Source organism: Choristoneura fumiferana, chromosome 17 (genome assembly GCF_025370935.1).
Source record: "Choristoneura fumiferana chromosome 17, NRCan_CFum_1, whole genome shotgun sequence".
NCBI classification, from domain to species: domain Eukaryota; kingdom Metazoa; phylum Arthropoda; class Insecta; order Lepidoptera; family Tortricidae; genus Choristoneura; species Choristoneura fumiferana.
In genome coordinates, this window is record NC_133488.1 from 8,288,157 (window position 1) to 8,310,393 (window position 22,237).

General features: G+C 36.0%; 2 protein-coding genes across 9 annotated transcripts in view; one reads left to right on the plus strand and one right to left on the minus strand.

The window, feature by feature from the left end:
- LOC141437409 (uncharacterized) overlaps nucleotides 1–2,088 on the minus strand; it is a 30,055-nt gene extending 27,967 nt beyond the window's left edge. Inside the window, exon 1 of the mRNA XM_074100755.1 lies at nucleotides 2,072–2,088. The gene's annotated coding sequence lies outside the window, so the exon portion shown is untranslated. The remainder of the gene's footprint in view (nucleotides 1–2,071) is intronic.
- The window catches only part of LOC141437404 (uncharacterized), a 37,940-nt gene that overhangs the window by 11,540 nt on the left and 4,163 nt on the right, over nucleotides 1–22,237 (plus strand). For 6 of the 8 annotated variants that reach the window (XM_074100743.1, XM_074100737.1, XM_074100742.1 and 3 more), the window contains 7 exons: nucleotides 2,075–2,292; nucleotides 3,560–3,715; nucleotides 7,109–7,304; nucleotides 15,910–16,070; nucleotides 17,202–17,333; nucleotides 18,355–18,534; nucleotides 21,838–22,197. In XM_074100743.1, the coding sequence (XP_073956844.1) occupies nucleotides 7,172–7,304; nucleotides 15,910–16,070; nucleotides 17,202–17,333; nucleotides 18,355–18,534; nucleotides 21,838–22,197 (966 nt within the window). In that variant the 5' untranslated portion in view covers nucleotides 2,075–2,292; nucleotides 3,560–3,715; nucleotides 7,109–7,171. Of the gene's footprint in view, nucleotides 1–1,328; nucleotides 1,423–2,074; nucleotides 2,293–3,559; nucleotides 3,716–7,108; nucleotides 7,305–15,909; nucleotides 16,071–17,201; nucleotides 17,334–18,354; nucleotides 18,535–21,837; nucleotides 22,198–22,237 lie in introns of those variants that run through there. The other 2 variants (XM_074100740.1, XM_074100741.1) reach the window with 2 other exon arrangements.

Genomic DNA, 22,237 nt, shown 5'->3' on the forward strand with positions numbered 1-22,237 from the left:
GATTTATTTTTCCCTGAATGGCAACACTGGCATAGATAATAGATCGCTCGTTTGTTGGCTCGAAATTCGAACTTGTGATTTTATTTTGTATACAAAATGTACACACCCAATATCATATTTTCTCAAGTTTTTCGCGATTCCCGAGGTCAAAGAATCGAATTGCTTTAAAATTCCAGAGAACCAATGCGTTGTTTGAAAGAAAATCAAAATGGCGTCGTAGAGGGCCATCCTACTCTGTCTCGTTGTTTTTTTCCCGTTCTGGCGGTTCACTTTTACATTATAGAAGATATACACAATAGGATATACTAGGTCATATAAACTAGGATTCCCTGTGTTTCTGGCTAAATGTGTTGCTTATCCTAACTAAACCACACAACAAATCGCAATATTTTTTTAAAACATCTACTGATATCTCGTACTAAAATAAGTAAACATTTTTAACTCAGTTATTTGAATAATAGTTCTTTGAGAGAAATGCGTAAGACCTCACCTATTGAATTAAAAAATTTGGATGTTTGTTAATATTTTTAACACCGATTAATAATCATCGTGCATAGTGCATGACCGTCTTACTGAATGAAATCCGCAGTATGCAGTATTTTAAAAATAAAGTTGTGATATCAAAAAGCATATTGCGAGACCAAGTCATAAGCTCATAAGCAATCACGTGTAGAATTAAAATTACCATAAAAATGTGCACGCCTTTCGTGATTAATTTCTATTAAGTACTTATTTGAATTAAATAATAAATAGGCGTTACCTAATACATGCAAGTTGTTTATACCTGTTGTAAGGCCGTTGGGTGTCGCCATCCGCGATAACATGTTGTAAAAGCATAAATCCAGTAATCTGGGAAATGGTATATATGCGAACCACAGGCTGTTGTATTTGCGTTTTATACATTTAGTTTTCAATCCAAGGTCAAAGGCTTAGACCAATTGTGAGCAAGTTACAGTGTGATATACCTACCACTTTACGTAGATACAGATTTCGCCTTGGTAGGCTTGGAATATCCTCCTTCAATTAAAGAGTTACGATTTCCCATTACTGTTCACACGTCTTGGCTTATTACAAATTTGTCTAATCAAGAATTTAAATTTAGCACTAGAGTCTTTTGCTTGAATTTGGTGAAAGAAATCCTATTACGAGGAAAATTATAATTATTTTCGGGAAAAATCTGCTCATTGACATGTATTATATATGCAAGCTGTCGCGTAGTATTTGAGTACTAATAGGTAGGCGGGTATATTTACTGGTTGCGTTCCTTGTATTTGAAGGTAAAATATTTTCGTCATGAAATATTAAAAGCAAACATGCTGTAAGTAATCAAGCAGTCAATCTGCATGATCTTAGGTGACGATAGCAGCCACCCTAGACAATCTAACGCGACGATTCAGATTCGTTCACTGGGGCCAAGAGAAGGTAAGAAGCGTCGTCCTTAGAGCTTTTATGTATTGGTTAATTCTTATGTAATCGAATTATATTCACTGTATGTAGTCCCTTTAGTAGAACTTCCAGGAGCGCCAAAGTTCGCATACTTTTCGCTAGTCATACTGTAATGTTTGTCCGAATAATCGTTTGTCTTAATTTTTTACCCACTGAAACCTTAATTTTTTCTGAAACTGGAGCCAAGAGAAGGTAAGCAGCGGCGTCCTTAGAGCTTTTATGTATTGGTTAATTCTTATGTAATCGAATTATATTCACTGTATGTAGTCCCTTTAGTAGAACTTCCAGGAGCGCCAAAGTTCGCATACTTTTCGCTAGTCATACTGTAATGTTTGTCCGAATAACGTTTGCCTTAACTTTTTTCCCACTGAAACTTTAATTTATTCCGGTTTTTTTTAAGTGGTCATCCTATAGAAAACTATAGATTTGGTTAGGTTTATTTTATAACAATTCTGAACAATTATTGGTTTCAGAGAAAAAAGAGTTATGACAAACGATCATTCTGACAAACGATGATTCGGACAAACATTGCATTCGGACTTTCAACAAGCATGCGAGCCGATGTAGACCCCAATATGAATTCCGAATAGCTATTACATTTTGAATTGATTTCGTTTTTATTCACCAGTGGTAGGCGTAGTGACAGCTGCGCAGTTGCGTCAGCTGGCGCGTGGCGGCGTCGACGGCAGCCTGGAGCGGGCGGTGCTGGCGGGCCAGGGGCGGCGGCTGCTGGCCGAAGCCGACCCGTTGCCACTGCCCAGCCACCTGGCTTCGCTCGTGGCCAAGTGCGAGGCGCTGCACGACGCCGTGGAGAAGGGCTCACTGCTCGAACTGCAGGTATTGCTGGTAACTAGCGCTTCGTTTATAATCGAGGGTTGTTCGGCTGTTTTAAAAGCTCAATTTTGTTTCGAATGGTAAAAACTTCCTTACTATATATCAAAATGCTCCCAAAGAAATATGTACGTGGAAAAAGGCTCGCGGCTCGAAATGCAGGTATTGCTGGTAAATAATACGTTATTGATAGTCAAATGGTTGGACATACGTTCGTCATTCTAAAACCTAATTAGTTATGTTTGAGACAGTAGATAGGCGAAACTGTTGATGATGACTAATTATCTAAAAAAAAAAATATGCATAATTTGTATAAAGGTAATTAAACGTGATTATTTGATTACGATGTTACCTACATATTTAATCCCCGTAGACTGTGAGCGATGTTTTCAAAATCATAAATGAGTCCTAAGTTGTTGTCCCCTTCCCCTTAAGTAAAAGTACAACTGCAGGCGTCTTTTCAAGCCTTGAATTTGGCACCAACTTTAAATAGAGGATCGTGCTATGAATGCCTCTGTTCAATATTAAAAGGCTCGTACCGTATTTTCCAACGCATTTACCATCTCTTTCTATACACGTCTTATGTGATATCGTGATGTTGTGTTTTTGTAGTTGTAATTCTGTATGTCTTAACGTCTTAACTAACACTAGCATAAGCTTTTTTTTTCAACCGTATTACTAACTCAATACAATAATCCAAGTTGGTCGAAAATAAAATAATTATTTTCGAAGGATTGGTTTTTCTCGGCTCCAGGCGCTGGTATTAACTACATTTACGGTTTATCTACCACGCAAACAGAGCAAGAGTTGTAGAATATTTAAATAGACTGCGGAGTGCTATTTTCTGGGTCTAGCTGCACTTAACATTAAGGTGTAAACATATTTTTGCAACTTTGGCCGGGTCGATATCTTTGCTCTTGACTGTACAAAAACATGTATTAAGTATTGCGGCTTTTTGTAAAATTGTGTAAACGTATGATTTTATACCTAATAATTTTAAGCTATGGTGTAGGAAGGTTGGGATGACGCGTCTGTTGTGGGTAGAACTATTGGAACTACGTACACTTTAATTCTCCTGTCTCCATACTTTAGCAACGTCGTCTTTTAGGTCTGCATAAGGTCTGCATATTTTGTTATTATTTCCGTGATGGTCTTGTGCACATTGTGTTATTATTATTATACCATGAAAGAAGTGCTGAAGACGATTGTTTTTCCAGTGTGTTAGAAAATAAGGCCGCAGCTACCATGATATTCATTATTATAATCGTGTTTGAATTGACAGGGGCTCCTTGAAGGCGAGTACAACCGACGCAAATACGTACAGTGTCGCGACGAGGCGGGCGCAGGCTTACTGCACAAAGCGGTATACTACGACTACACGGATATCGCTGAGTGGCTTGTGGACAACTACCCGCAACTCGTGCATCAGAAGGACTCTGTAAGTATATGACAGAAAAAATAATACATGCAGGTATTGTCGGTATACAACTTCACGATTAAGTATAGATAACGCGAGAGCTAAATCTCAAACATCGTGAATTTTGTTAGAGATGCATAATAAAATCGGCGCCAAGTTTCATGTCTCTAATCCTAATTGTAATTTAACGCGCTAAAGTTACCTTAGAAAAGTTTACATAAACGTTAAGTTTACTTAATTTTTTTAATTTTCTTCGTAATGTTTTTAAATTTTGTTTCGTAAGATAAGAATCTTCTACTATGTATTAAGTAGATATTATGTCGGTGGCCGATTGTAAAGTCCGCCAAATCACGAAATTCCTAGAATTGAAATGAAAAGTTGGCCAGGCATAATAATATCACGATGTGCCTGAGAAACAATACGGCAGATCGATTAGAGCAACGCATTCGTCGATATTCCTAGCTCTATACCGGCCACATCGTGATACGCTGAAAAAAAGAAAAATTTAGGTACGACAAGAAAAGCGAGGAGTGGTTAGTATGAATTGTGACCACAACGCCAAAACTGCCTAACTGGCTAAATCATGAAATGGCGGCGTTTCATGATATGCCTAGGAATTTCATGATCTGCCTAAATGTCACTAGGCAAATTGACATTCATAACGGTGAGTTTTGAACGATATGGTGGATGTCCTTTAGCCAATTAATGATATGTCTGGGAATTTCGTGATCTGGCGAATTTTGCGATCGGCCGCCGACAGATAGCTTAAAAAGACATCCGTGGATAAAATTGTTTAAGTCGTTGTAAATTTTGGCGTGTCTAAGGGCATGTTTCAAAATGGCAAAAACGGAACCCTTATAGTTTCGCCATGCCTGTCCGTCTGTCTGTCTGTCTGTCCGTCCGCGGCTTTGCTCAAGGACTATCAATGCTAGAAAGCTGTAATTTTGCACGAGTATATATGTAAATTATGCCGGCCAAATGGTACAATAAAAAAATCAAAAACAATTTTTTTTAGTGTACCTCCCATAGACGTAAAGTGGGGGTGATTTTTTTTCTCATCCAATCTTGTAGTGTGGGGTATCGTGGATAGGTATTTTAAAACCATTAGGGGGATGCTAAAACTCTTTCAACTTTAAATAGCAAATTTTCATTAAAATCGAGCGTCCCCCCCCTCTAAAATCTAAACCAGTGGGTGGAAAAATTTACAAAAATTCAGGATGGTAGTTGTTAAACCTTCTTGTTTATATTTTTAATATAAAACACCCTGGCCATTTTTGATATGTGTGTATTTTGTATTTTGAATATTGTTCTGTTATTCTGCTTTGTCTACTGTCATTACTTCCTATCTTGTGTCGCATACTGTTAACACAATATACTCGTTTTTTATCCTGCTACTCTCGTTTCCTTCATTATGGTTATGGGCCCAGTATATCAAACTTACAAGGAAAACTTAACGGTTAAGTTTTCTTGAAAATTATTAGTAGTTTAAGAGTAAATAGCAGCATAAGGTATAAAATATACCTAAACTTGGAATATTCCGTACAAAATACGAAATCGTTAGAAAAATATTACTTATTTTTTTCGTAATGGCTACGGAACCATATTTCGGGCGTGTCCAACACACTCTTGGCCGGTTTTAAATATATACTCCTAGATATAAGTGTGTGATATAGTTAGATCTGGATTATTTTTAAAACGTTGTTTTAAAAGTCACCATTTTGTTGTGTTAGCGCGGTTGGCGCTAATAAAAACATATGACTGTGCAAAATGGCCACAACAAAACAACAGCTATTATTTCTGGTAAAACCACGTATAAATCATAAAGTCCATTTGTGATTTGACAACTGGACACTAGTGCACCCAATTACCTGCGTGATAATAGCCACCTTGAATATAGCAAAAGATAAATACGTGTGCTTTTTAGCTTCCTTTTCATAATAAATAAAGAAATTAGGTGTGTACCTAATATTAGTGTTTGGAATAAAATAAAAAAACGAAATTCCACCTATCTAAAATTTTGGAAAACCACCAGTTTTTAAATTTTTGGCTTTGTTCATAAGTACATTAAGCCTTAAGGTGATATTAAGAACTACTAATGGAAGAGAAAGAATGTGATTCGTTTGTACAAAACTTTACTTGAAAAACATCTTCGTGCTAATAATAAGCTGAAGTCTAGTGAATTGATGTAAGTATAATATAAAACTAGAGTCTAAATATGGTCTAAATGAAAACCCTGTCATATCATCTGAAGTGAACTATGTTGCAAAGTTCTTTTATGTATGAGTAAATAAATATTCTCTTAGACCTAAGATTGTAATTGAAACTGTACCTATTAATTTCTCAAAATGCGTAGAACACCTAACTTATTGAATGTACTACTATAACTATAGTGAGCAATATTCTTTAAAGTTTATTTTCACGCAACAACAAATTTCTTGTTTTTAACTTATTGATTCATTTCAATTTTTCAAACTGATAGCTGAGCAGGTATTATATTAGTCAGCATGAATTGATAATCAATAGTGAATAAATAACGAAAATACATAATCTTGTGTAGAATGTGTCGTATGGCCGCCATCACTATATCGATTAAATGTCAACAGCCTACAATAAACTGCCCTAACTTTATCACACTACGCTATGCGTATTAAAATATTTGTGTCACGATGAGTAAGTAGATTTTCCACTTATTTGATGTTGAAGGTTATGGTGACTCTTTAAGACTAACATTGTTTCCTTACAATGACACTTTTTTTATGGAGTTCAACATTTCTACGCAATAACAGTTAAAATTTGCTAATACATGAGTACATGATTACATTTTTAGTATTTGGGTACCTGCCTAAACACATTCGAATTCCTGCAATTCTACAAAACTCGCTACCCAAAGGTCGACTCTTGCATTGTCATCAAAGTAATAAGTACATGTACCAAATTTCAAATCAATCCATCCGCCGGAAATGGCTCAGATATCGCTTACCTGTTGAAACAGACGAATGAGAGTTTGGAATTGAAATTTATGGTAATAATTAAACAGAATAGGGTAAAAAACAATTAAATTATGTCTTATTTACATAAAACTACCCTAAACTTTCAAAACAAAAACAAATTATTTAAAGCAGTCCCCTGAGGCAAGGAACCGATGATAATGGCAGTATGTTTGTATATTAAGTGACACGAGGAGATTAACTCTATTTTAATAGGTGTTGCAAACAAAAAGCATTGAATTATTAACCAAGTGCATGGTCACTCTGCTTTCAAAAGTGCGGAGGTTTTACTTAAATATGATTGTGAACTATCCATTATCAATTACTGAGGGTGTGGGATTGGTCCTGCTCACGTCTCCCGAGTAACCCTGTATGTCCAGCCGTGGACATGTGGCTGATGCCGATGACGATGTATGGTTGTGGTCAGTTCGGGCGCACCCCGCTGCACTACACGGCGGCGGCGCGTAACGCCGCGGCGGCGGCGGCGCTGATGGAGCGCGCGGGCGCGGCGCGGGGCGCGCGGGACGCCGCCGGACGCACGCCGGCCTTCTACCGCGACCACCGCACTTCGCTCGCGCTGCCCGCAACAACGCCCGCCGCCATGCCGCCCAACGGCCCGCCAGGTAACTTTCAAACCATTTCTGGATAGATATTCCAGCGTTTTGACTGCTCAGTAAACATCATTAGCATCCCACGTTTGTTAAGCTTTGCTTAGTTTGGGACTAGGTCAATTGGTGTCAAGTGTCCTATGATATTTATTTGTTTTATTTTATTAGCACAACGGAAGGAAAAGTCGTAATAATTTTGATCACGCTAGATTTAGCAACAGTTTTTATCTTTAGTTTGCATAAAAATTAAACTCTAAACATCATCTTTTTTTAATAATAGGTACTAGCCGAAATGGTAATGAGAAAAAAACCGCAAACACGCTGAATATTTACTTTTTAATATAGTAAATAACCACTCCACGTCAAAACAGCATTCCCTTTTAGATTGTATGGCAATACAGAGCTATAACGTCACTTATTTTTCACCTTAATCACTATTTATTTATTTCAAAACAATTAAAAATCTAATTTAATTAAAAGTAAAATAATCTGGATTTCCACAAAAAATTAAAATTCCTTTTATTTTTATTAGAGTCGCGTGTTGGTCTGTTGGTGATAGTGTTTCTTTATGGTGTTAATTATTATGTTGTAAAGTATCTGCCATTAGTTCGAATTTTGCAATGAGACAGCAAACAGGCATTTTTGAAATAAAATCACTGGAAAAACCATTTAAAAGAGGTAACTTTCTGTGTAAGGTATTGCCACATACAGCTTAAATAAATTTTTCAACTGATGACATAAAAATCATAGCAACAATTTTTTACTTAGCTGGCCGCAAAATTTCCTTTTTTTAAAAAGTACCTTTTTCATCATTGAATAATAGTGTCAAAGAAAACAATTTAAGTACCTACAGTAATTTACATATCCACAATGTAGAATTGGAATCATAAATTTTAACCGTTTGATAATTTTAAAAAACCTACAATGTAAATATTTTATGATTTCTTTTCGTTTTCGATAATTTCCGTCTGCTACTTCATGGCGTTTAAGCGACAAGGTAACAAGTGTAAAGAAGGTACAGTCAGACAAATAATATTATTTACTATGACAGGATTACATGTGGTGGCCTAGGAATCAAATAAATTGCTGAAATACCTGCAATATATATTTTTCATGATTGCTAAACATTATCTATTTTTGATGTTTATTGAGATCATTTTAAAATAATAACATGCTAAACATACATAGTCGCTTAATTATTACTCAAACGAAGCTGTGAACAAAAGCTAGTCTAGTTTCACAAGTTACGACTGTTTCCTGAATTCGGTTCATAAATAGTGCGTTAAAATGCACTTTACTCAGTTGAAACAAACTTAATCATGCACAAACCAATAAACATGCCGAATCTAAATAAAATTACTTGGAGACATTATTATAAGATTTATGGTACCTATTTATTGTCCTACGTTTGTAAATCGATAGCCAGCCAGCAAGGAAGGAAAATGTGTGTGTGTGTGTGGGGGGGGGGAGTGTTTTCCGTTGATTTGAAACTTCAGTGCTTTTCTTATGGCCACTATTTACTTTAAAAAATCTCCCTATCCTAACGTCGTTTTAAACCTATGTTAAGCTGCAGTTCTAGTTCACTGAGCTTACACTAAGTCTAAGATTTATTTTTTACCATCAAGTGATAGTAGCTATGAAAACTTTAAATTTTCTTAAATAATTAAAAACACATAAAATGTAAAATACTCAAATTCGAAGAATAACAAATATATCGTAAACTTGATACGATTTCTATTTGTAGACCTATTGTTGTGAAATTTCAATGCGATAGAATGAACATTGAAAATCACACTTTATAGCTAACCTAAATTTTCCTAAATTAGTTTTTTCACCGAAATTAAAAGTGGTGATAATAAAACATTGCATGACACATACTTCGTAGAGGCGCTACGAATGTTCGTAGAGGCGCGTAGCTACTTTCAAACACCTTGGAAAAACTAATTCAAAAGCTGTAAACGTGTTTCTATAGACTTTAAAACACTTTTACGTAGAATCAATAGGCTATTCGTTTATTACTAACGTTTGCGGTTGGGGTGGTTAGTGCGGTAGCGGTTTACGACCATCGCAAATATTCCAGTACCTTAAGTACACCTTAATTGGAAATAATGGTATGTGAACTATTTTACTAGTTAGGCCAGGGCCTTTGTGTTAGTAAAGTTAATCAATAAAATCAAGAAAAGGCTTACACAATTAAGTTTAGTCTAATATCATAATGCAAAAGTTTGTCAGTATACACCGTGTTATTTTTAATTTCCGTTAACTTTAAGTAACATTAAGTCAACTGAAGTCAATTTCCCCAAGGCACTAGTGGTCTACCTCTGATTGTTTAAAACATAATCAAGAATTAAGATAATTAATTATGCGCAATAAAACAGTCTACAAAGTCTTAATTTATGACGTTTTTGTGTTATTCTCAATTTTTTTAAGTAGCACCAGCCCCTACCAAAATACCTGATAGAGCAAGAAACTTTAATGGCTTCTGGAACGGGAATCATCCTATAACAAAACACACAACTGTCTTTATTTGTTATCGCCGGTTTGCGTAAACAAAGAAACTCTAATTATAACAGAAACATAAAGCCAACACAATAGTAGAAATGTTCCTTATCATATTTATCTAAACGCCCACTAATTTACATAGAAAAAACTACTTCTTTTAATTTTATGCGCGGGGTGGCGCGAGAAGGGGCGATTAGTCAGTCGGGCGTTCATTATGTTTTATTTTTTTGTCCGTTACCCTAATCTGGTCTAAGTCATAAATAATTCTATTTTTGTATTAATAAAAGAAACAAAAGGCACTATTAACGCGTTACGCAATTTTCACAATAAATCTAGACGGTCAATGGTGCTTGAAGAATTACGTGAATTTCATAATAGTGAGGGCTTTTTATGTGAACGAATAGGGTTGCTTTTAAGAGTGTTGAGCTAGTCTTTATGTTAATCCTGGGTATTCGAGCCCCTGGCACGCGAACTTGTTGCGTTCACACGAGTTTCAGCGTCTTGTAGATTATCATACGATGCAGCGACATACTTTTGTTGAACCGACTACAGGGCCAGTACAGACGGAATGCATTCGAACTGCAACATGCTTAACAACTGCAGGGCTACTACGAAACTCGAAACTCGAAGTTCGTATCATACCGTCCCTCTCGCCCCGTATTAAATAGTATAAGTGTCAGAGGGACCGCACGACACGAACTTCGAGTTTCGAGTTTCGTAGTAGCCCTGTTGCCAACTGCCCATACATTTGTCATTGCGCAGTTCCATTGCAGTCGGCACAACTGCACACTGGCTGCGATTGAATGTATGGGCAGTCAGCAGTTGCGGTTACGTTCGAATGCAGTCCGTCTGTACTGGCCCTAAAAGTACTGATACAATTGAGCATTCAATTGTAACAGAAAATTGAGCATTAGCCGTTTTTAAATTTGTAAAACTGAGCAACGAAAACGAACAGAGCCAAGCATAGAGTCAAACATTACTGCGAACATTTACACGATTGTACTAGAGAACGCTCTAAAATGTTTGTCACGAATTCACGATGATGTTGTACTGTGCTTGGGAATCGGTTCTTAGTTTCTCATCAATTCGTGATTTGTATATACCTACGGTAGATTTATATCAATATAGTACTCATTCTTAAATTGACGATGAGCTTTAATTTTACCATTTCCATAAATCTCAATTGCATCTTGAATCTCTTACTGTACCTAGGTAGCTAATGTGTTCGGTATATTAACTTTAAACTTGTTTTATTCTCAATACATATTGATCATGGAGATAGTATATGTCATAGTGTTATTTAAAACTGATGTACAATCGAGGAAACTGAATCAAGTACCAAGGTGGAACCTTTTCATAATCAATTTCGCTATGATTTCTTTGGCAAATGTATGAGATGTCAACATTAATAGACATTATTAGCACAAAGGTTCCACCCTGGTATGTGATTCAGTTTCCACGACTGTATATAGTCAAGTCAACCAAGATTTTTTTTACCACCCTAAGGTTCGATGTCCATTTTATGACTTTAAACATTAAAGACTATTATCACTAACAAGTCAGTGTGACACTCAGCCTTATTGTCTTTTGTCTGACGTAGGAACTGTCACAAAAATAGTACTTACTTAGTTGGCTATTATAATACACCCTGATTTTTTGATATCCGTTAACTTTATGAATGAATTACCTGATAAGTAACTTTTTCGCGATATTGAGAAAAAAGTTTTTTTTTCTAATTTTAAATCTATTTTTCTTGCATATAATAATCATTGTTAATTGTTAAATTGTAAAATAAACAAACTTGACAAATAACATTGACGGGACACATAAGAGATGCATCAAAAAAATCCACATTTAACTCTTGATCTATTAAACAATACGAGTTAGACCACTAGTGTCTTAGAGAAATTAACTTCATTTGACCTGTAGACCTTAAAGTTAACGGATATCAAAAATAACACGGTATATCCAATCCATACGATATTGAAAAATGTTATCGTGTTAACCTGTATTGTATGTACAGTCGAGGAAACTGAATCACGTATCAGGGTGACACCTTTGTGCTGCTAATGTCATGTTGGCATCCCATACATTTGTCAAAAAAATTATGATGAAATTGATCACAATTAACATGTATTTTGTAGCCTTTAGCTAGACCATCGGCTTTAGTCTAACTAACAAGGTGTGGCCATAATGTGGCATGCTGATTACTATAGGAATTAACGGAAATGGCAAAACTCAAGAAATGCCTATTTTGCCTATGGAACCATAAAACGAAATCTTTATAAGGTATAAAGGGTAGGGTAGATAATGTCATCGCATGAGCTTTATGGCATCCTGTGGGGCAGCGGTCACGGCATATCTGGGCGCAGCCTTCATGCTATGCTAAAATATAATGACCTGTGTGCTTATATTTGTATTTTAATGGTTGAATAACTACAGGGTCAAATGTGGTGCGTAGTGTCATTAATTAACACTGTTTTTTTGTGCGCTTTTGAACAAGATTTGATGATATAGTAGGCTGTCATGTTCTCTCAGTTTAATTTGGCGGTTGTAAATTATATCCTTCGTTACGCACGGCAAACGTTGCTAAGAGCATTTATACCTGCTAAGCTGGCAACGTTGCATTTTTGACAGTTTTTCTCGATTATTCCATAAAAATTGAATGAAAATTAAAATATCTGTCGCTTGTTACATATTAATATATTAGTTTGTCGCATGACTTCTTCGAATATTCTATAAATTGCATTATTCATTTCTTATGCATAAATGTATATTTCATCTGTGACTTTGTTTGATTTTGGCTTAACTTATTTCAAGTTTTTAAAGCAACAATAATACACAAAAATTTAAATAAATGTAAAATAATATTTTGGTACCCACAGTAGATTCGCTTACCTACATCTTTTTTAGAGTAAAATAATGCTTTAGATGAAATTCCAGAGTTGATAATCCATCATTTTACCGAAAATTGTTTCATCGATTATCGTTTCCCATAACACTATTCGCAGAATTTTGTTATCACTTAGGAATCATTTATCGAACTTCGTTTCATCGCTCATACAATTGCTCGAATTACCTTTTACACAGAATCAACTCATCGAATTTTAATTCATCATTTTATTTGTAATCGACATAGTCGTTCACCGAATCGCCTTTACTATAATTTTGGTTCATCGTAAGTTTCAGTTCCTAAAATTCTTATAACACAGAAAATCGTTTCACGTTACTATACATGATAATACGTTTCTATGACAATACATTTCATCGAAACACTCTAATTTAATATAAGATAGTAATCATGCGTGCCAAATGCAAAAAAACATTTGATTTGTGCGAGCGAGCGAAGCGAGCCAGCAAAATGTTTCGGAGCAGAAGCGATTCGGCTAGGTTAGGTTCAGAAGGCTATGGCGGGAGCGAAGCAGAGCGTATTTTTTTTATATCAGCTTGGATAATATTGCTTCACAAATGATCATTGCTGTTGGATTCTTATTGTGTATTAACTTACGACTGACCGCAATATGTTTTCTAAACGTGCTGCAATAATAACAAATGCATCTTTCGATGAAACGTGACCGCGATGAAACATTGTTTGTGGTAATAATAATATATAGGACGTACCGTCTGTGAATCATGTTTCGATAATTTGATACTATTAATAACTGATCATTCTATGACAGGTAAATTCGATGAATCGTTACGCTACGATTTGAGACAGATTCGAAACGATTTATGATGAAAAGTTGTTCGATTATATAAAAAGTAATGAATTCCAGATTATGTGATTAGAAAAACAAAGGTTATGAAATTCATGGAACACGAATGAAGAACAAAGGTAATGGAATTCGTGAAAATTTCAATATAATGATAGCTACCCAAATTGGAGGCACCCGGATAGGGAACGTGTTAATTTTTAAGTCCCAACTCTAACATTTCACGAAGATACTGCTGACCTCAAAATTTAAACTCTACTTGTGGTCACATCGGTCGATATTATATAGACAATTATCGGCCTACATTCGTAACATACGTGGGTTTGAAAGCCAGCTAAACCAGGTGTGTGCCATCGATCGGCCGTTGTCATTAAAAATTAAACTGTTGTCAGTCTGAGCTTCCACTGAATAATATAGAGCGACCTTGACACTTATCGCGTTGACACATTGGAAATCAGATAATTTGAAGTTGAGGCGTAAAACTATAAGCGATGAAATAATAGGTTGATCTAAGATTTTCTTGTAGACATACAGTCTAGGGCAAAGATATCGACACGGCCGAAGTTGCAAAAATATGTATACACGGCCTTAATGTTAAGTGCATAATGTCGTCGCATATTTTTGTAACTTTGGCCGTGTCGATATCTTTGCCCTAGACTGTACATACTGACGACGTAAAACGATGACGGTTCACTGTTGTTGTCAAGACGCGTGTCTTTTCTACAGTGACAGAGAGAGAGAAACATTTATTTTCACTTACTAATACACAGAAAAATAAATAACAAAACCATCGAATACTAGAGTGCGACAAAGATGGATGACGTTTTTCCAAGGGCGCTTTATTTTATTTATGTTATTAAATTATTATTGTAGGTAAGTTACGCTTTGGTATATTTTTTATCGAGGGACTAAAATAAGCCAATATATACCCGAGGTGGTTAGCCACCCGAGCTTTAGACTTTAAACTCTACTTTTCACTTCGATTGCGAGAAAAATCTATTTATTTTAATCATTTATGATTTACGCTCTACAACAATTTCAAAGTTTTCGCGGTTAGTATTTTTTTCCAACCAGACCCAGATATAATAAAATCACATTGGCGAAATGGTCTAAGTATACACAAACTGGAATAAATAGGATCGCGCCACCTTCTATGCGGAATTTATCTAAGTCACTCCAAGTAAATTAAAAATTAATTACTTTGACTCCCTAGGGACCACAAAGTAGCTAGGGACTAAAGTACTCACTTTACTCCAGCCTCGGCTATATTGAGCTACTTTTAAAGCAAGAGAAGTGAAAAATATTATTAGTGGTTAATCTCCAGACTAAAAACCATGAATAAAAGATACAAACAGCGACATTCACGGTGAACTTTGCCAAGATAACTCTGTGTCTTAGTTCTCTTTTTTCCACGTTTATTATGTACGATATTTGTCACATTATATTTAATTGGTTGGCAAATATCTGTTTTGCAATTTGGAGTAAAATTATAACAAGCTATAGAACTGTCTACTACTTTTGTTTTTAAAATAATTATGCCAATGCCAATCGCAGTGTTCGTAATAAAAAGTCTAATTGTAGTTGATTGAACGCACCTTATCAAAACTTTGGCTTTATGGACAATAAACAAGGTGTCCAATCGCGTTAACAGCCATAGAAAACAATTTCGTTACGCTTCCCCGATTGGAAATTCACACGCAATTGCTTCCACACCACGCAATAAATTCAACCTTTCTAAGTTACCAATCATTTTCTTACCCTTCTTCTCCATTTCAATAGCAGTTTTACCTTGAACCTTTCCATCGATTGAGATTCTTGGTGAACCACCACATGCTTTTGTTCTGGTTCTAGGCGTTTTGGCTTTTGTCGGTCTGGCTGCAGACCTTGGTAACATACTCGTGGTACTATCAGCCAAATAAGTGGTCTATCAATTTTTAAACAAGTTCCTATCAAATGAATATATCGCTAAAGTCGAACTTTCAAGTTGAAAGACACGTCTATTGGCATTTTTTGTTTTACGAAATGCAAACGATTATCAACTTTAGGGTGATAGACCATATACTTGGCTGATGGTACCGTTGGATCGATTCGGTAGGTACCACACAAAGCAACAAATGCAAGTCATGCACCTGATCTGCTTAACATATTATGCGATAAGGTTAGACGAGACATGTCTTAACTTCTATGTACTTTCAGAACTTCATTATAAATTTAAAAAACATTGGATTTTCTTCATGAGTTACAGTTACAGTTCACAACGCGCTTCACAAAATATTCGTAAAATGTGCCGTAAAATAAAACCGCAATTGCGTTTCGTCTGTGTATTTATTTTGAACAGATGTTAAATTTAAACGCTAGACAAAATCGAGTACTTTTACACTGTTGGTCACTTTTTTTTATTGTAGTTTTGTCGATAAAACGCCATAATATTCGGATATGGTGCCACGACTGCGACATGGCGCGGCTGCAGCGCGTGGTCTGGGAAGGCCACGGCTCGCGGCTGCTCAGCGAGGTTTCCAACCAGCCCGTCGTCAAGAAGTTCCTGGAAGCCGTCCCGTACATGATGGTAAGACTAAGCTCTGGCCCCCGTTTGATTCATTCTCTCCCTTCTAGGAATGCGCCTCTTAGAAGTCGCCATCAAAATTTTCTTTTAGCACCCTTTGACACCAGAATTTGACGACCCAAGTCCGCCCAAGTGTTTAGAAAACCTGTCTATGTAGCTTGAGGTCCCGGGTTCGATCCCCGGTCGAGGAAGATATATTGAATAGTACCTACGAATGTTTGTTCTCGAGTCTTGGACGTTCAATATGTATTTAAGTATCAATATAAGATGTTTATCCGTTGCCTAGTACCCACAGCACAAGCTTTGCTTAGATTGGGACGAGGTCAATTGGTGTCAACACTGTCAAATGTCCCATGATATTTAAAAAAAAATTGGCACCCCTCGCCAGTTGGTGCCCAGAGTAACTTCCACTCAGGGCTATGGTCCTATATACATATCTTCTGTCCTTAGTGGAATACTCGGGTACGTATAACACTTATTAATCGATGTTTACTGTATTCCAAAATTATGCCGGTGAAATTACTGGCACGTGAGGTATCCCATCTTAGGCCTCTTGGTTGGCAACGCGTCTGCAATACCCCTGGTGTTGCAGATGTTTATGGGCGGTGGTGATCTCTTACCATCAGGAGACCCACTTGCTCGTTTGCCATCCAGTCGAATAAAAAATATATATTCATATTCATTTATTCATAAAATTAAAAATGTTACATGTCAAACTATTAAGTATATAAATTAATTAATACAATTTATAATACAATTTAAAATTCAGCCGAAGCCAACAGAGTAACACACATTCAAGAAACATCTTCACAAACTTTCACAATTATAAGTACTAAATAAAAAAAAGTGGCTCCGAAGCCGTAACATTTCGTATGCTCTGCCTACCCCATTTGGGAATGCAGTGTGATGTTTGTGTGTATGTGTAAATAAATAAGGATAATGTACCTATAGTATAAAATATTATATATAATTATATAATAAAAATATAATAATACAATGATATCATTATATAATATTAGTTGGATTAGTGGTATACTCGTAGTACAAGCTTGGCATAGTTTGGGAATAGCTCAACTGGTGTTAATTGACACATGATATTTACTTATCAAGTTATTACCTTGCTGTCTCTTCTAGAACACTATCCGAGACATCCACGAGGCCGTAATACAGAATGATCTAGAAGGGCTGATGAAGCACTCCGGCGACCCCGTGACGCCGCAGGCGCTGTCCAGCCGAGACGTTAACAATATGACTGTCATGCACAAGGTACCACAAGTACTAGCAGTTTTACTTTCTTAATGAACGTCGCTCATGTATATTTAGGAATTATGGAATTTTGATTTCCGAAACTATATGCTGAAGACCCCTAAAGTCGAATCATTAACTTTGTGTCGCCGTAGAATGTTCGTACAGCCAAGTGTCATAAGGATTTTCTTTTTAAATCAATAGTAGCATGTCCAGCCAAGTTCAAAAAAAAAAAGAACAGGCGACGCAGCTGTGTGTATTATTTACACAAACCATTTCGAACTAATTTTAACCCCTTCTAAACTCGAAATCTATAATATTTCTCGTGAAAGAATTCCACTGTCTTGACACAGTTCAGTAAACCATAAAAAAACTATCAACTGAAACTACTTGTCCTATTACTTATTCTGTGCTGAAAGGAAGATGATACAATTAATTAATAAAGTAACTCACAACCCCAACGGCTATTATGTTCTTCCATATAAATGTCCGTACTAAGTTTTAAGTCAAACCGATCACTAGAAGTAAGTAGGTAAGGTAAACGTCCGAGTGCTCGTCACGCTAATGATCAATAGACGACGCCTTGCTGTCATCTCTATTGCTAATTAATGATATAAGATTAAAGGTGCCAACTATTGGGACAGTGACGAGCACTCGTACGTTTACCTTACTTAAGTGAAATTCAACTGGCAAGATGTTTTAGTTACCTACGAAACAATGTGGATTACTGAGACAGGCTTATTGGCGCTAAGTATCGTTTGGCAACTTTGACAATGAGGGTTTTCAAGGAGGTGAAATATCGCTAGATGGCGTTAGTATCGGAGGACCTCACGATACTAACGCCATCTAGCGATATTTCACCTCCTTGAAAACCCTAATTGTGTCACGCTTGTGGTTGGTTAAATAACTAAAATAAGCCAGTCGCAAACAGACCACATCATACTAGCTCTAGTTCGGCTGTCAAGAAATCTTATATACAACGTAGGAACATTGCAAGTTATAAATAAAAGCTTGTAAAAACGTGATAAACTTCTAATTGCAGGCCGCAGGATTAGGGCACGTCAGCATAATGAAATACATAGCAGATCGATATCCCCAAGGCATCAACGACGTAGACAACGACGGTCGCACGCCGCTGCACTATGCTGCCACGGTCCGAGATGACCAACACACGTATAACACGCTTGTGGGGCTCGGGGCCGATGAGGCGGTGGTGGACAACGTAAGTGACGCATCCCACGTATGAACACTCGACACGGTCTGCGGCATGACACAAACAAATGTTTCCATTATTAAAAATTCCTTTTTATTAAGTTAGACTGGAAACTGTTTCAACCCATATATCTCCTGCAGTAACAAAATCTACGAATATTTTAGTCTTAATTCATGAATACACCGTCGATTTGGGTAGCGCTGCAGGGCTACTACGAAACTCGTAACTCGAATTTCGTGTCGTGCGGTCCCTCTGACACTTATACTATTTAATCCGAGAGCGAGAGGGACCGCACGACACGAAAATCATGCTGAAAATACGGCGGTTAAACTGCTCTGCCGCCTTAGGTACACAAATGAGGTCGGAAAATCCTATAAAATAAAAAAATAAAAAAATAAAAATGGAATCAGGTGTAAACTGCCAGAAACAAAAAAGTTTCTACATATTTTTTTTTATAATTTTTAATTTATAAAACTAAAAATCAATCAAAAACAGATCAATAAAAATTTATAATTATAATAGTAATGAGTGAACAATAAAAGGTACCTACATAGTAAGTGAACAATTGGGATGCACCAAAAAAAAAAAAACCTATAGTTTTTATTTTATTTTTGGAAAGAATAGGATATTTTAAGATACCATTTTCATTGATTTTGGATTTGGATGAGTATTTAATTTTTTATATTTTGTTTACGAAATACGCTGAATGACGTCACTGTGAGACAGCCACGTTCCATTGCCTAGAAAAATTCAGGTCGTACATAACATAATCTGTGGCATTACAATTTGACAATAATTCAAGCACGGCTTAGGGTCCTAAATGAACCATGACAAATAGTTTTATTTATTTCTCTTATTTTAGCTTCGATTATTCCTATGTTTATTTAATGGTGTGATAGCCTAGTAAATAGATGTTTTTAATTAAATCTGATATTTAAATTCTTTTGTATTTACTTGTAACGTAGTAATTTAATAATCTAATTAATAAAAATACATTGCAAATACTCGTATACATTTCGGACTTTACGATAAGTGACAACTGTTTAAAGCCGGGTGAGCATCATGTGATTAAAGTTCTATCTTTGTCACTCTTTGCTATTATAAGCAAGACAGGAACATTTCAAACTGTCAATTTGCTTAAGAGTGTAGACCTGCTTTATAACTGCCTTTGTGACGAGACACTGCAGGGGTCAAATGTGGGCCATTATATTGTTTATTTAATTCAGTTTATCTCATTTTTGGAATCTAATTTCTGAAAACGCTTCATAAAGCCTATTATTCGAGTTATTATATGTTGTCAAAAATTGGGACATCCCAATTGTTTCCACTGTTGCTATTTTATTTCCTCGCAATCGAAGTGAAAACCCCTCGACGTGTCGTACCGGCTCGGGTGGCTATATAAACGTTTTGGGTAAAATGGCTCGTTTTATGATCTTGTTGCACAATCTACTATTTCATATTTGTTGAAATACGACTAACGACAGAAATGAAATTTTACAAGCTGAAAAAAAAACATAAGTACGTAATATAATAATAATAGTCGTCTGTGTAATAAATATGTATAGTACTAGTGTTTACCCGCGGCTTCGCACACGTAAACCATTAGGTCCAGCAGCTGAATTGAAATTGCGGTTTTTTTTTTAATTTCCTTTGGGAATTCCCGAAAATTAAATCGTTATTTTCATTGACGTTACATTAAAAACAATCATGGTCAAATTTCATGACTATGCCCAGCGGTTGTTATTTCGAGATTTTATCCCTATCCCGTGGGAATATCGGGATAAAAATCTTATGTTTTAATTCCAGGTTATAAACTAACTTTTTGCCAAATTTCATCCAAATCCGACCAGCCGTTTTAGCGTAAAGAAATAACAAACATACTCACTCACTCACAAACTCACTCACTCACAAACTTTCACATTTATAATATTAGTAGGAGATAGGATTATGCGTGTTATGTTTATGTGTGAGACCTCAAGCTACTCGAAATAAATACGAGTATGAAGTATTTTGAAATTGTCATGACTACATTAGTCAAATTTTTTTTGCTGTTCTTTGTGTTAGTAATGTTTTGCCTGATCTGGAACAAAAGACTAGCCGCTAGCAGAAGTATACAATACGAGTGTCAGGAAGAGATCCTAATCCGAGAGACAATTATTGAATGCTGAACTCAGAGCGACGTGTAAATAATAATAGAGAGGCTTTAGAGAGGCGGAAAATATTAAGCACTTTTTTTTTAATGTTTCATATCGACATTAACTTCACAACTGTTCCTTAGAATCTGATTAATAAATAAATTTTGTACATTTGATAACTATTACGTTTCAATAATATCGCTATACTCCATTTGTTCTAACATGATTCAAATGACTCATGATGATTAAATGTAAATTTGTAAGTCGGTAACAAATTTTTTATTTTTTCCAACCGAGATATACCTAATGCTTGAAGAAATGAAATCACATTAAAACTGCTGATTGCTCTAATATTTGAACTCCAAATTGTTAAGGTACTGCGTAGGCACTGTGTTATATTAACTTATGGCAATTATGCGTTACGGGCTTACGGGGCAATGAATGTCTCTGTTTTGAGACAGTTTTGTCTTTCGGAAATTTTTGTCCTCCCTTATTTTCCGAACAAAGCGGGACTACGCAACACTGTGGTTGCTCGATATTTTAATGGTACGGTTTTAAGGTATATTAGATATGATTTTAATCTAAACTTTGTTTTCACGCCCGTAATAGCAGACTTTAAAAGCCACACTTAAAATCCTCACGCAACAGTGGCGCCATCTAGAAAGACAAAAACGATAACCCTCATTGCTAGAGGTGAGGGTTATTGGTAAAAATAAAAGCGGTAAAATAAACGAACTTGCTATTTATTTGCAAAATTGGTCGTCAGAATCGGAAAGTGACACTCCAAATGTTTAATATATTATTATTATTATTATATTTAGCCTATAACTGTGTCCCACTGCTGGGAAAAGGCCTCTCCTCTTGACTTCCACATCTCCCTATCCAGAGCTATATTTGGCCACTCACTCAGTTCCGCGTCTAGGTCATATATATTATATTATAAAATTAAAATAAGACTTTTAGTTCGATAGCGAAACGATTAAACCAACAAATAATGCTATTGCCACTTTTAGCATGTACCTATACATGCAAAAGTATCGATAGTTTGCGTAACAGTAGGAGGGACTCTAGTTACGTCAGTTTGGCATCTGTCATTTGAATCATGTTAGAAAAAACAGAATATATAACTGTAGAATACTAAAAGGATGTTAATGAAAAGAATTCTTGTCTTTTATAGAAAAACAAAACCCCAGGCTACTATATAAACAGGCCCCAAGAAATCGATAAAAACATATTAAAAACAATACCTGAAGCGCCTCGAACGGCGTCTAGTGCATACCCGTCATCTTGGGACTGGAAGCTACTAGATACAGGAGTTATAGCTGAGCTAAATAAAAAATCTAGGAGGAAAATGAAAGCATCCACAGAAAATCTTTCCTCGAAAAATAATACAAACACAATATCAGAGTCAGTAGAAAATAGAGTGGGCGCAATGAAACAAAGTAGCACGCATGAATTCATAAAAGATTTGCCTGAACTAGATGATAGTGCCAGGCCCGAACACAAAAATGATGTCAAGACTGGTAACATAATAGAGGTAAGAATTGCATGTCACGCTTACACGATTGTTATAATTG